Source organism: Staurois parvus, unplaced genomic scaffold, assembly GCF_062004578.1.
Source record: "Staurois parvus isolate SC_StPar_1 unplaced genomic scaffold, SC_StPar_1.0 ptg000211l, whole genome shotgun sequence".
Lineage (NCBI taxonomy): Eukaryota > Metazoa > Chordata > Amphibia > Anura > Ranidae > Staurois > Staurois parvus.
In genome coordinates, this window is record NW_028318007.1 from 220,994 (window position 1) to 235,706 (window position 14,713).

The 14,713-nt window shown below is 47.4% G+C and overlaps 1 protein-coding gene across 1 annotated transcript in view; it reads left to right on the forward strand.

Annotated features, from left to right (window-relative positions):
- The first annotated feature begins 10 nt into the window (after nucleotides 1-10).
- The window catches only part of UTP4 (UTP4 small subunit processome component), a 36,675-nt gene continuing 21,972 nt past the window's right edge, over nucleotides 11-14,713 (forward strand). The window contains exons 1-6 of the mRNA XM_089678864.1: nucleotides 11-66; nucleotides 3,786-3,946; nucleotides 10,439-10,630; nucleotides 12,535-12,619; nucleotides 12,714-12,803; nucleotides 14,409-14,611. Coding sequence (XP_089534990.1) covers nucleotides 3,788-3,946; nucleotides 10,439-10,630; nucleotides 12,535-12,619; nucleotides 12,714-12,803; nucleotides 14,409-14,611 — 729 coding nt within the window. The 5' untranslated portion in view covers nucleotides 11-66; nucleotides 3,786-3,787. The remainder of the gene's footprint in view (nucleotides 67-3,785; nucleotides 3,947-10,438; nucleotides 10,631-12,534; nucleotides 12,620-12,713; nucleotides 12,804-14,408; nucleotides 14,612-14,713) is intronic.

Genomic DNA, 14,713 nt, shown 5'->3' on the forward strand with positions numbered 1-14,713 from the left:
TGACGTCATTCCGCTTCCGGGTTCAGGGAGCCTCCACGTGAAGGAAGAGGAGCAACGTGAGAGCTGGTTAGTGTACCGGAGAGGGAGGGGGGCCCGCTGTGTGTTACCGATCATTGAAATCATCCTACATTGGTGTCACATACATCCAGCACTGAGATCAGCCTACATTGGTGTCACATACATCCAGCACTGATAGCCTGCATTGGTGTCGCATACATCCAGCACTGAGATCAGCCTACATTGGTGTCACATACATCCAGCACTGAGATCAGCCTACATTGGTGTCACATACATCCAGCTGTGAGATCAGTCTACATTGGTGTCACATACATCCAGCTGTGAGATCAGTCTACATTGGTGTCACATACATCCAGCTGTGAGATCAGTCTACATTGGTGTCACATACATCCAGCTGTGAGATCAGCCTACGTTGGTGTCACATACATCCAGTACTGATAGCCTGCATTGGTGTCACATACATCCAGCACTGAGATCAGCCTACATTGGTGTCACATACATCCAGCACTGAGATCAGCCTACATTGGTGTCACATACATCCAGCACTGATAGCCTGCATTGGTGTCGCATACATCCAGCACTGAGATCAGCCTACATTGGTGTCACATACATCCAGCACTGAGATCAGCCTACATTGGTGTCACATACATCCAGCACTGAGATCAGCCTACATTGGTGTCACATACATCCAGCACTGAGATCAGCCTACATTGGTGTCACATACATCCAGCACTGATAGCCTGCATTGGTGTCGCATACATCCAGCACTGAGATCAGCCTACATTGGTGTCACATACATCCAGCTGTGAGATCAGCCTGCATTGGTGTCACATACTTTCAGCTGTGAGAGCAGCCTACATTGGTGTCACATACATCCAGCATTGATAGCCTACATTGGTGTCACATACATCCAGCACTGAGATCAGCCTGCATTGGTGTCACATACATCCAGCATTGATAGCCTACATTGGTGTCACATACATCCAGCACTGAGATCAGCCTGCATTGGTGTCACATACATCCAGCACTGAGATCAGCCTACATTGGTGTCACATACATCCAGCACTGAGATCAGCCTACATTGGTGTCACATACATCCAGCTGTGAGATCAGCCTGCATTGGTGTCACATACTTTCAGCTGTGAGAGCAGCCTACATTGGTGTCACATACATCCAGCATTGATAGCCTACATTGGTGTCACATACATCCAGCACTGAGATCAGCCTGCATTGGTGTCACATACATCCAGCATTGATAGCCTACATTGGTGTCACATACATCCAGCACTGAGATCAGCCTGCATTGGTGTCACATACATCCAGCATTGATAGCCTACATTGGTGTCACATACATCCAGCACTGAGATCAGCCTGCATTGGTGTCACATACATCCAGCACTGAGATCAGCCTGCATTGGTGTCACATACATCCAGCACTGAGATCAGCCTACATTGGTGTCACATACATCCAGCACTGGGATCAGCCTGCATTGGTGTCACATACATCCAGCACTGAGATCAGCCTACATTGGTGTCACGTACATCCAGCACTGAGATCAGCCTACATTGGTGTCACGTACATCCAGCACTGGGATCAGCCTACATTGGTGTCACGTACATCCAGCACTGGGATCAGCCTACATTGGTGTCACGTACATCCAGCACTGGGATCAGCCTACATTGGTGTCACGTACATCCAGCACTGGGATCAGCCTACATTGGTGTCACATGCATCCAGCACTGAGATCAGCCTACATTGGTGTCACATACATCCAGCTGTGAGAGCAGCCTACATTGGTGTCACATACATCCAGCATTGATAGCCTACATTGGTGTCACATACATCCAGCACTGAGATCAGCCTGCATTGGTGTCACATACATCCAGCACTGAGATCAGCCTGCATTGGTGTCACATACATCCAGCACTGAGATCAGCCTACATTGGTGTCGCGTACATCCAGCACTGGGATCAGCCTACATTGGTGTCACATGCATCCAGCACTGAGATCTGCCATCATTGGTGTCAGACATGTCCAGCACTGAGCCATGACACCTCTGATATAGAGATGGATGGAAGTGAAGCTCTTATCAGACAGATGTCCCTTGTTGTGTTTCCAGGTCTGTCCATTCCACACAAAGTGCCGGCTTCTCCTGGTAGGAGCCCCTCTGCCCCACCAAGGCCTCATGTACACCACTGGGTGTCACTGACACATGGAGCCTGATACCTGGCTCCTGTACCGCCATGGCCTCCTGGGAGCGCAGACTCCCGTCTCCAGTCTGTTACTCCGGTCCTGGTTTTCCCTTCTGTGACAATGTACACTATATTACCAAAAGTATTGGCCCCCCCCTCCATATCATGTGATTCAGGTGTTCCAATCACCTCCATGGTCACAGGTGTATACAATCATCCCCTAGGCATGCAGACTGCTTCTACAAACATTGGTGAAAGAATGGGTCGCCCTCAGGAGCTCAGTGACTCCAAGCGTGGTCCCGTGATAGGTTGTCACCTGTGCAATAAGTCCATCCGTGACATTTCCTGGCTACTAAATATTCCACGTCAACTGTTAGTGGGATTATAACAAAGTGGAAGCAACTGGGAACAACAGCAACTCAGCCACCAAGTGGTAGGCCACGTCACATGACAGAGCGGGGTCAGTGCATGCTGAAGTGCACAGTGTGTAGAAGTCACAACTGTCTGCAGAGTCAATAGCTAAAGACCTCCAAACTTCATGTGGCCTTCAGATTAGCACAACAACAGTGTGTAGAGAGCTTCATGGAATGGGTTTCCATGGCCGAGCAGCTGCATCCAAGCCTTACATCACCAAGTGCAATGCAAAGCGTCAGATTCCATGGTGTAAAGCACGCCGCCACTGGACTCTAGAGCAGTGGAGACGTGTTCTCTGGAGTGACCAATCACGCTTCCCTGTCTGGCAATCCAATGGACATGTCTGGGTTTGGCAGTGGTCAGGAGAACGGTACTTGCCTGACTGCATTGTGCCAAGTGTAAAGTTTGGTGGAGGGGGGATTATGGTGTGGGGTTGTTTTTCAGGGGTTGGGCTTGGCCCCCTAGTTCCAGTGAAGGGACCTCTTAAGGCATACCAAGACATTTTGGACAATTTCATGCTCCCAACTTTGTGGGAGGAGTTTGGGGATGGCCCCTTCCTGTTCCAACATGACTGCCCCCCAGTGCACAAAGCAAGGTCCAGAAAGACATGGAGGAGCCAGTTTGGGCTGGAGGAACTTGACTGTCCTGCACAGAGTCCTGCCCTCAACCCCATAGAACACCTTTGGGATGAATTAGAGCAGAGACTGTGAGCCAGGCCTCCTCCCCCGACATCAGTGCCTGACCTCACAAATGTGCTTCTGGAAGAATGGTCCAACCTTCCCATAGACACCCTCCTAAACCTTGTGGACGGCCTTCCCAGAAGAGGTGAAGCTGTTATAGCTGCAAAGGGCGGGGCCATCTCAATATTGAACCCTACGGACTAAGACTGGGGGGCCATTAAAGTTCTTGTGTGTGTAAAGGCCGGCCGACCATACTGGCAATATAGTGAATATGAAGTACCCATTTCCCATTTTTCCTGAGGGCAGCAGCAGTTGGGGTGCAGGTTTGGTGACGGGGGAGGGGACCCTATCAGGAGAACCAGTCACTTTGCCTTGAATGTCTAACATTGAATCTTCTGATTGGTTGCTGTATACAATATCACTTTTTTCAGAGGGTCAGGTGAACACAGAACATTCATCTTCATATTTGTTTTTTTTTAGGAATGGGGGAGTTCACGGTTCACCGCGTGCGCTTCTTCGACTACGTTCCATCCGGGGTGCGGTGCATGTCATACTCCGAACAGAGCGGCAGGCTCGCTGTGGCTCGCAATGACGGCTCTGTGGAAGTGTACAACTTTCCCGCCAACTACTACCAGGAAAAGGTATTTACCCCCTTCTGCTCCGGAAGCATGACCAGGACCAGTTTTGCTATTCAGCACTGCACTACTTTAACTGCCAGTTTCGCGGTCATGCAACACTGTGCCCAAACCAAATGTATATCTTTTTTTACAACCAAAAATAAAGCTTTATTTTGCTGGTATTTGCTCACCATCGGGGTTTTTTTTTATTTTTTCCAATATAAACTAAACAAGAAGATTGAACATTTTGAAAAAAAACAAAACAATATTTTTTACTTTCTGCTATAAAATATATCCAGTAAAAAAATTTAAAAAGTGACATTTCTTCATAAATTTTGGCCAGAATGTGTTTTGCTACATGTCTTTGGTTAAAAAAAATAATCCCTCTAAGACCCCCCATGTACACGAGCAGCTTCAAAACTTACGTTTAGGAGCTTTTGGCATTTTTTTGCCAAAGCTCCAAAACTCCACTCCATGAAAGCCTGTGTCCATGTACAGACAGGCATTTAGCAGAGTTTAGGAGCTGCCACATGTCTGTGAGGTTAAACCTCTCTCTCCTGAACACGGAAGAATCACATTCAGGATAGGAACGTTTTGACTGCCGACCGCAAGAAAATGCAAACCACGGCAAAATCGATGTACAGCGGTTTTGCCGTGATTTGCGTTTTCTGGCGGTCAGGGTTGGCTTGTGTACATGGAGCCTAAGTGTATGTTGACTGGTTTGCATGAAAGTTATAGCACCTACAAACTATGGGATTATATTGGATCATTGGTATCAGTGGGAGGAATAGTGCCCCATCATTGGAATCAGTGGAAGGAATAGTGCCCCATCATTGGTGTCAGTGGGATGAATAGTGCCCCATCATTGGTATCAGTGAGAGGAATAGTGCCCCATCATTGGTGTCAGTGGGAGGAATAGTGTCCCATCATTGGTGTCAGTGGGAGGAATAGTGCCCCATCATTGGTATCAGTGGGAGGAATAGTGCCCCATCATTGGTGTCAGTGGGTTGAATAGTGCCCCATCATTGGTGTCAGTGGGTTGAATAGTGCCCCATCATTGGTTTCAGTGGGAGGAATAGTGCCCCATCATTGGTATCAGTGAGAGGAATAGTGCCCCATCATTGGTGTCAGTGGGAGGAATAGTGTCCCATCATTGGTGTCAGTGGGAGGAATAGTGTCCCATCATTGGTGTCAGTGGGAGGAATAGTGCCCCATCATTGGTATCAGTGGGAGGAATAGTGCCCCATCATTGGTGTCAGTGGGTTGAATAGTGCCCCATCATTGGTATCAGTGGGAGGAATAGTGCCCCATCATTGGAATCAGTGGAAGGAATAGTGCCCCATCATTGGTGTCAGTGGGATGAATAGTGCCCCATCATTGGTATCAGTGAGAGGAATAGTGCCCCATCATTGGTGTCAGTGGGAGGAATAGTGTCCCATCATTGGTGTCAGTGGGAGGAATAGTGCCCCATCATTGGTATCAGTGGGAGGAATAGTGCCCCATCATTGGTGTCAGTGGGTTGAATAGTGCCCCATCATTGGTGTCAGTGGGTTGAATAGTGCCCCATCATTGGTTTCAGTGGGAGGAATAGTGCCCCATCATTGGTATCAGTGAGAGGAATAGTGCCCCATCATTGGTGTCAGTGGGAGGAATAGTGTCCCATCATTGGTGTCAGTGGGAGGAATAGTGTCCCATCATTGGTGTCAGTGGGAGGAATAGTGCCCCATCATTGGTATCAGTGGGAGGAATAGTGCCCCATCATTGGTGTCAGTGGGTTGAATAGTGCCCCATCATTGGTATCAGTGGGAGGAATAGTGCCCCATCATTGGAATCAGTGGAAGGAATAGTGCCCCATCATTGGTATCAGTGGGAGGAATAGTGCCCCATCATTAGTATCAGTGGGAGGAATAGTGCCCCATCATTGGTGTCAGTGGCAGGAATAGTGCCCCATCATTGGTGTCAGTGGCAGGAATAGTGCCTCATCATTGGTATCAGTGGCAGGAATAGTGCCTCATCATTGGTATCAGTGGGAGGAATAGTGCCTCATCATTGGTGTCAGTGGGAGGAATAGTGCCCCATCATTGGTATCAGTTGGAGGAATAGTGCCCCATCATTGGTGTCAGTGGGAGGAATAGTGCCCCATCATTGGTGTCAGTGGGAGGAATAGTGTCCCATCGTTGGTATCAGTTGGAGGAATAGTGCCCCATCATTGGTGTCAGTGAAAGGAATAGTGCCCCATCATTGGTGTCAGTGAAAGGAATAGTGCCCCATCATTGGTGTCAGTGAACGGAATATTGCCCCATCATCGGTATCAGTGGGAGTAATAAAGCCCCATCGTTGGTATCAGTTGGAGGAATAGTGCCCCATCATTGGTGTCAGTGGGAGGAATAGTGCCCCATCATTGGTGTCAGTGAAAGGAATAGTGCCCCATCATTGGTGTCAGTGGGAGGAATAGTGCCCCATCATTGGTGTCAGTGAAAGGAATAGTGCCCCATCATCGGTATCAGTGGGAGGAATAGTTCCCCATCGTTGGTATCAGTTGGAGGAATAGTGCCCCATCATTGGTGTCAGTGGGAGGAATAGTGCCCCATCATTGGTGTCAGTTGGAGGAATAGCGCCCCATCATTGGTGTCAGTTGGAGGAATAGCGCCCCATCATTGGTGTCAGTGGGAGGAATAGTGCCCCATCATTGGTGTCAGTGGGAGGAATAGTGCCCCATCATTGGTGTCAGTGGGAGGAATAGTGCCCCATCATCGGTGTCAGTGGGAGGAATAGGGCCCATCATTAGTGTCAGTGGGAGGAATAGCGCCCCATCATTGGTGTCAGTGGGAGGAATAGTGCCCCATCATTGGTGTCAGTGGGAGGAATAGTGCCCCATCATTGGTGTCAGTGGGAGGAATAGTGCCCCATCATCGGTGTCAGTGGGAGGAATAGGGCCCATCATCGGTGTCAGTGGAAGGAATAGGGCCCCTTCATTGATATCAGTGGAAGGAATAGGGCCCCATCATTTGTGGTAGTGAAGCAATAGGGCCCCATCATTATCAATGGGAGAAATAGGGCCCCATCATTGATATCAGTGGGAGGAATAGGGCCCTATCATTGGTGTGAGTGGGAGAAATAGGGCCCCATTGTCAGTAGCAGGAACTATGTCCCACTGTTTAAGGGCCCAAGGGCCAGATAGCAGCAAGAAATGGGCCACATCTGGCCCTAGGGCCATAGTTTGAAGACCACTGTTCTAGATCAACGCCCCTTGAGGGTTAGGGACTGATGTGAATGTACAACATATATATATACAGTGGGGCAAAAAAGTATTTAGTCAGCCACCAATTGTGCAAGTTTTCAGACTTACAAAGATGAGAGAGGCCTGTAATTGGCATCATAGGTAGACCTCAACTATGAGAGACAAAATGAGAAAATAAATCCAGACAATCACATTGGCTGATCTGGAAAGAATTTATTTGCAAATTATGGTGGAAAATAAGTATTTGGTCACCTACAAACAAGCAAGATTTTTGGCTCTCACAGACCTGTACCTTCTTCTTTAAGAGGCTCCTCTGTCCTGCACTCATTACCTGTATCAATGGCACCTGTTTGAACTTGTTATCAGTATAAAAGACACCTGTCCACAACCTCAAACAGTCACACTCCAAACTCCACTATGGTGAAGACTAAAGAGCTGTCGAAGGACACCAGAAACAAAATTGTAGACCTGCACCAGGCTGGAAAGACTGAATCTGCAATAGGCAAGCAGCTTGGTGTGAACAAATCAACTGTGGGAGCAATAATTAGAAAATGGAAGACATACAAGACCACTGATAATCTCCCTCGATCTGGGGCTCCACGCAAAATCTCACCCCGTGGGGTCAAAATGATCACAAGAACGGTGAGCAAAAATCCCAGGACCACACGGGGAGACCTAGTGAATGACCTGCAGAGAGCTGGGACCAACGTAACAAAGGCTACCATCAGTAACACACTACGCCGCCAGGGACTCAGATCCTGCAGTGCCAGACGTGTCCCCCTGCTTAAGCCAGTACATGTCCAGGCCCGTCTGAAGTTTGCTAGCATTTGGATGATCCAGAAGAGGATTGGGAGAATGTCATATGGTCAGATGAAACCAAAATAGAACTGTTTGGTAGAAACACAACTCGTCGTGTTTGGAGGAGACAGAATGCTGAGTTGCATCCAAAGAATACCATACCTACTGTGAAGCATGGGGGTGGCAACATCATGCTTTGGGGCTGTTTCTCCGCAAAGGGACCAGGACGACTGATCCATGTACAGGACAGAATGAATGGGGCCATGTATCGTGAGATTTTGAGTGCAAACCTCCTTCCATCAGCAAGGGCATTGAAGATGAAACGTGGCTGGGTCTTCCAACATGACAATGATCCCAAACATACCGCCCGGGCAACGAAGGAGTGGCTTCGTAAGAAGCATTTCAAGGTCCTGGAGTGGCCTAGCCAGGCTCCAGATCTCAAACCCATAGAAAACCTTTGGAGGGAGTTGAAAGTCCGTGTTGCCCAGCGACAGCCCCAAAACATCACTGCTCTAGAGGAGATCTGCATGGAGGATGGGCCAACATACCAGCAACAGTGTGTGCCAACCTTGTGAAGACTTACAGGAAACGTTTGACCTCTGTCATTGCCAACAAAGGATATATAACAAAGTATTGAGATGAACTTTTCATATTGACCAAATACTTATTTTCCACCATAATTTGCAAATAAATTCTTTCCAAATCAGCCAATGTGAATGCCTGGATTCCTTCGACAGCTCTTTGGTCTTCACCATAGTGGAGTTTGGAGTGTGACTGTTTGAACTTGTTATCAGTATAAAAGACACCTGTCCACAACCTCAAACAGGTGCCATTGATACAGGTAATGAGTGCAGGACAGAGGAGCCTCTTAACCACTTGCCTACCAGGCACTTATACCCCCTTCCTTACCAGGCCAATTTTCAGCTTTTAGCGCTGCCGCACTTTGATTGACAATTGCGCGGTCATGCAACATTGTACCCATATGAAATTTTGATCATTTTTTTCTCACAAATAGAGCTTTCTTTTGGTGGTATTTAATCGCCACTGGGCGCTTTACGTTTTGCGCTATAAATTAAAAAATGTGCAAAAAATTTGAAAAAAAAAAAAAAGTTTATTTGTTTCTTTTATAAAATTTTTCAAACAGGTATTTTTTCTCCTTCACTGATTTGCGTTGATGAGGCGGCACTGACGGGCACTGATAGGCAGCACTGATGGGCACTGATAGGCAGCACTGATGGGCACTGATAGGCAGCACTGATGGGCACTGATAGGCAGCACTAAAGGGCACTGATAGGCAGTACTAATGAGGTGGCACAGATAGGCGGCACTGATAGGCGGCACTGATAGGTGACACTGATGATGGGTACTGATAGACGGCACTGACTGGCATCACTTCTGGGCACTGACTGGCGGCACTGACTGGCACAACCCCTGGGCACTGACTGGTGGCACTGACTGGCAGCACTGCTGGGCGGCACTGGTGGGCGGCACTGGTGGGCGGCACTGGTGGGCACAGGTGGGTGGCACTGGTGGGCACAGGTTGGTGGCACTGCTGGGCACATGTAGGTGGCACTTCTGGGCACAGGTAGGTGGCACTGCAGAGTGGCACAGGTGGGTGCACTGCTGGGGGCACTGCTGGGCACAGGTGGGTGCACTGCTGGGCACGGGTGGGCGGGGCTAGTGGGCGCACTGCTGGGCGGAACTTGCGGGTGTCACTGCTGGGCACCGATCATCAGGGCACTGATCATCAGTGCCCTGATGATCGGTGCCGATCCCCGCTCTGACAACTGCCGGTTCTCGGCAGTACTTTCCTCACGATCTGACAGCGTGAGGAAAGTGCAGCCGAGAACCGGCACTTGCATTTCCCTGTGATCAGCGTGTCATTGGACACCGCTGATCACGTGGTAAAAGGCCGGTGGGATCGGCCTTTCACCACATCACGTGATCAGCTGTGTCCGTAGGACACAGCGATCACGGAGATCGCCGGGTGCGCGCCCCCTGGGGCGCGCAGGAGAGCGCGTTCTGGGAGGACGTCATATGACGTCCACTCAGAACTGGCCGGCCGCGGTGAAGCCGTCATTCGGCTATGCGCGGTCGGCAAGAGGTTAAAGAAGAAGGTACAGGTCTGTGAGAGCCAGAAATCTTTGTTTGTTTGTAGGTGACCAAATACTTATTTTCCACTATAATTTGCAAATAAATTCTTTCCAAATCAGCCAATGTGATTGTCTGGATTTTTTTTCTCATTTTGTCTCTCATAGTTGAGGTCTACCTATGATGCCAATTACAGGCCTCTCTCATCTTTTTAAGTGGCAGAACTTGCACAATTGGTGGCTGACTAAATACTTTTTTGCCACACTATATATATATATATATATATATATATATATATATATATATATATCGCTGCGTAAATTAATGGTACTACATAAGTACTTGTAATAAATACATTTAAAAAAAATCAATTCTTTGCTATGCAGATCATTCCTGGTGATGAGAAGAGATCCACGGAGTCTATATGTTGGGTGCCCGGTGACCGACTCTTCTCTGCAGGTCTGAACGGAGACATCATGGAATACGACCTGGAGAGACTGTGCGTCAAATACTCTGTGAACGCATTTGGAGGCCCCTTATGGAACATCGCACCAAGTCCTTGTGGATCTCAACTTGCCGTAAGTTACAGGCCTTGTCCCCGAAGTACAAACCCACAATCCTGCAGGAGAGCCGTATGTTCCAGTAGAAGCTGGCATGCACTGCAGTGCTCCTTCCACAAAATGTACCGAAATTTGCATTGTGTCATCTTGCTTTTTCTAGGGATGGTGACAACGTCTCCTAAAAGAAAGTCATTTAGCAACTTCAGTGTTTAAAAGTGATTGAAATTACCACAATTTTGCCAAGTGTTGGGCTGGTATAAAGGTTCAGGAAGAGAGCAGGCAGGGAGTGACGTGAACCCAGCCCATATCCCACCAAGTCAGGGCTTGACAAATTTGCTTTGAATCTAGAAGCCAGCTAAAAAAGTTAGGAGCCAGTTTTTTGGGTTCTTTTTTTGTTTTTTTAGCGTAGCGTGGGTTGTCGGCACCCAGAGCAAGGCAACTTGTGAGCAACAAGCTTCACGTGATGCTATTTGCCGCACGACAATCCCGGCAAACCCGCACGATGCTTTAGGCGCCATTGAAATTAATGGCACCTGAACTTGCATTTTGCAATCACTGCTATTCTGCCACAATCCCAAAATGCCAGTTGTGAATGGACCTGCCCTGGTTCACACGCATGCAATTCTGGATGCGTGTTTAAACTCACATGACAGGCCAGATATCGTGTGCCTATTGAGGTGGTTTACACAGATGCAATCAACACACATTGCGTTTTGAGTGCCATCATGAAAAGGGTTCTGTGTGAGTTTGTAGTAGTGCATTTCAGACTCGTAAGTGATAGAGTAGAGTGGCATTGAAGTCAAGGGGAAGCTTTTTTGCATTGAATCAATGGGAGGCGTTTTTGCATTGAAGTCAATGGGAGGTGTTTTTGCATTGAAGGCAATGGGAGGCGTTTTTGCATTGAAGGCAATGGGGGGCGTTTTTGCATTGAAGGCAATGGGAGGCGTTTTTGCATTGAAGGCAATGGGAGGCATTTTTGCATTGAAGTCAGTGGGAGGCATCTTTTGCATTGAAGGCAATGGGCGGCGTTTTTGCATTGAAGGCAATGGGAGGCGTTGTTGCATTGAAGGCAGTGGGAGGCGTTTTTGCATTGAAGGCAATGGGAGGCGTTTTTGCTTTGAAGTCAGTGGGAGGCGTTTTTGCATTGAAGTCAGTGGGAGGCGTTTTTGCATTGAAGTCAGTGGGAGGCGTCTTTTGCATTGAAGGCAATGGGAGGCGTCTTTTGCATTGAAGGCAATGGGAGGCATTTTTGCATTGAAGGCAATGGGAGGCGTTTTTGCATTGAAGGCAATGGGAGGCGTTTTTGCATTGAAGTCAATGGGAGGCGTTTTTGCATTGAAGTCAATGGGAGGCGTTTTTGCATTGAATTCAGCGGGAGGCGTTTCTGGCATTGAAGTCAGCGGGAGGCGTTTCTGGCATTGAAGTCAGCGGGAGGCGTTTCTGGCATTGAAGTCAGTGGGAGGCGACTTTGCATTGATGTTTACTTTAGGTGACTTTGCACTGAAGTCTATGGGAGGCAACTTTGCACTGGAGTCTATGGGAACGCGACTAGTGAACCCATGCGACAATTTCTAGTCACCATGGCGACCTGGCGCTTGGGATTTGTCGAGCCCTGCACTAAGATATTTAGATTATATATTTTTTGTCTTCTTGACAGCTGTTTCTGTATGACTGTAAAACCAATAGATTACTGAATATATCTAAAATTTTTCAATGTGGACTCTGAAAGTCTCATGTTTCACATGCTGAGGGACAATAGATGAAGTGCAACAGCAACACACAGAATTCATTTATGGTCTTTACAGATCTCATGTTGAAGTTTACAGCCCAGACTCGATAGTCTCATGTTTTTTGGATCCATATTCCTCCTGAAGTTCTTCATTCCTCTGGGAGCCATCAGTGATCTGTTCCTCTTGTTTCAGGTGGGCTGTGAGGACGGCTCCGTGAAGCTGTTCACCATTACTCCCGAGAACATTGTGTTTGAGAAGAGTTTGGATCGACAGAAAGGTGATTGGCAGACGGATGATCATGTGAAGATGTCACATGACGGAGCTGGATGTAGACAAACTTGTGACCTAACGCCTGTTATTTCTTCCCACAGAGCGCATTCTGTGCCTTGCCTGGCATCCTTCGGGTTCCCATATAGTTGCTGGCTCCATCAACACCATTAAAGTGTTCAGCGTCTCGTCAGGTGGGGAACCCAGGAACCAATTCTGTTATATTTTTGGTTTTCTAATCTGGTCTAATAACTTGTTAGAGAAGATCTGATTGGTTGTTGTGTTCAGTGTTTCTTCCAGAGCATCCTGGGGTCCATAATGGGCTCCTCCACTCATGTCATGGTTAATGGCTTTTCCAAACCTTCAGCATACCTGTTCTCTCCGCTGCCTTGTGTACAAGCAGCCTGTTGGGTTTTTACCAATCAGTGCTGATGGCTATAGCCGCCAGCACTGCTCATTGTAATCTGTCGGCAGGGAAGGCTCCCCACCAGCAGAATATAACTTAGTGGGAGTAATTCCCCCATCTACATCGAAAGTGTAAAAGGGGGAGTCGGTCAATTTTTTCCTTTTTTTTTAGGTTCAACCTGGTTGAACAAAAAAAGGAATGTTTGGTCAGCACAACCTTTGTAGAATGCATGTACTGGTTCCACTATCTACTTACACCAACATCTATTTAGTATAGGTGTCATCTCCAAAATGTCAGCTGGAGCCCACAGGAGCAGACACACTTGGTCCATGTGTTGAAAAAACAAACTCCCTCTAGTACTTGCCAGAGCACACAGTAAATGACACATAAATCCTGATCCTTGCTGTGCCCTACCGGCTGGGGTGATCCATACCACCAGTGCTGCAAACTCATTAAGTGTTCTTGCATGGCAAGACCACTTCCTGTTATCTCACATATATATTCTTATTATTATAGCCAAATTTACCCCCCTAACTCCTCCCACAGTTTTTACACTACATAGACCGTAATATACCGAAACGTGCGGATTGTTCCCGATTGGTGTGCTATTATTTTGTGGAACATTTCGCCAAATGGTTCACAAAATATCGGCGTTTTTGTGGTGAAGTTGGTCCCATAGGAATGAATGGCGGAATGTTCAAAACTAGAGTGGGAGCTGACAAAAGCTAGAGTGTGAGCTGAAAAATCAGGACATGATTTCTAAACTGCCATCACTCCCTCATTTTCAAGCCCACCTACACAAATCTTATATCAAAACGTTCAGCTATCCCTGCTGCCACTAAAAATGTCCGCGGCTAAGCCATAGTCCTGATAGTTTTCACAATATGACCATTTGTTTGCAACTCACACCTCCCATTGACATTCATTGAAACTCCACTCTAGCCACCTCAAATATGAAGGGCAATTTCTAAACTGCGACTGTGCCTTCATTTTTAATATTTTAGAGACATACTATGCATCAAAATGTAGGTCTGGGTCTTGTGATTCTCACAATATAAAGCTCTTCGGTGTAGGATTTATAATTTTTAAACTACAACCTTTTGAAGATGGCAACCGCCAGTGAAGTGAGCAAGTTGGAGCAGTTTGTTTTTAACCGCTCTTCTCTGCCCTTGCTGTAGAGTGAGTTGCCATAGGAACCCAGGTGTGTGAGCAGGCAGCAGAGTGGTGGCAAGAACACTTCACACAATTTCCCCAGAAATTGTAGCTTTTCTAGTTTCTTTTTGCTGTCGAAGTTTCTATGACCTTGTGATTCTTTTTGTCATTTCACCATTCTGTTTTTATATTCCAATGCCTGGCCTATCACTGACCTATTTTGCGATCTTTTTTGTCCCAGGTCGCCTGCTGCAAGTTCTAAGGATGCCGTTGGTCAGCCGGAAACGCAAATGTATAGTCTGGGGGGTGGCTGTTCTGTCCTGTGGGGAAATTGTCAGCGTGGATTCTAATGGGAAGCTTCAATTCTGGAATTTAGAGACGGGGACACTTATCCGCTCATACACTGCGGCCACCAGTGATATCCTGTGCATAGCGGTGTCTCAGGTACATCCGATGCTCACTTTTTTTCTTTTTTTAAATATTTTCAAGCAAATGGTAAAATTGTTCAGAAAATACGAATACCTTTAAGCTGTTGTCATTTGTTCT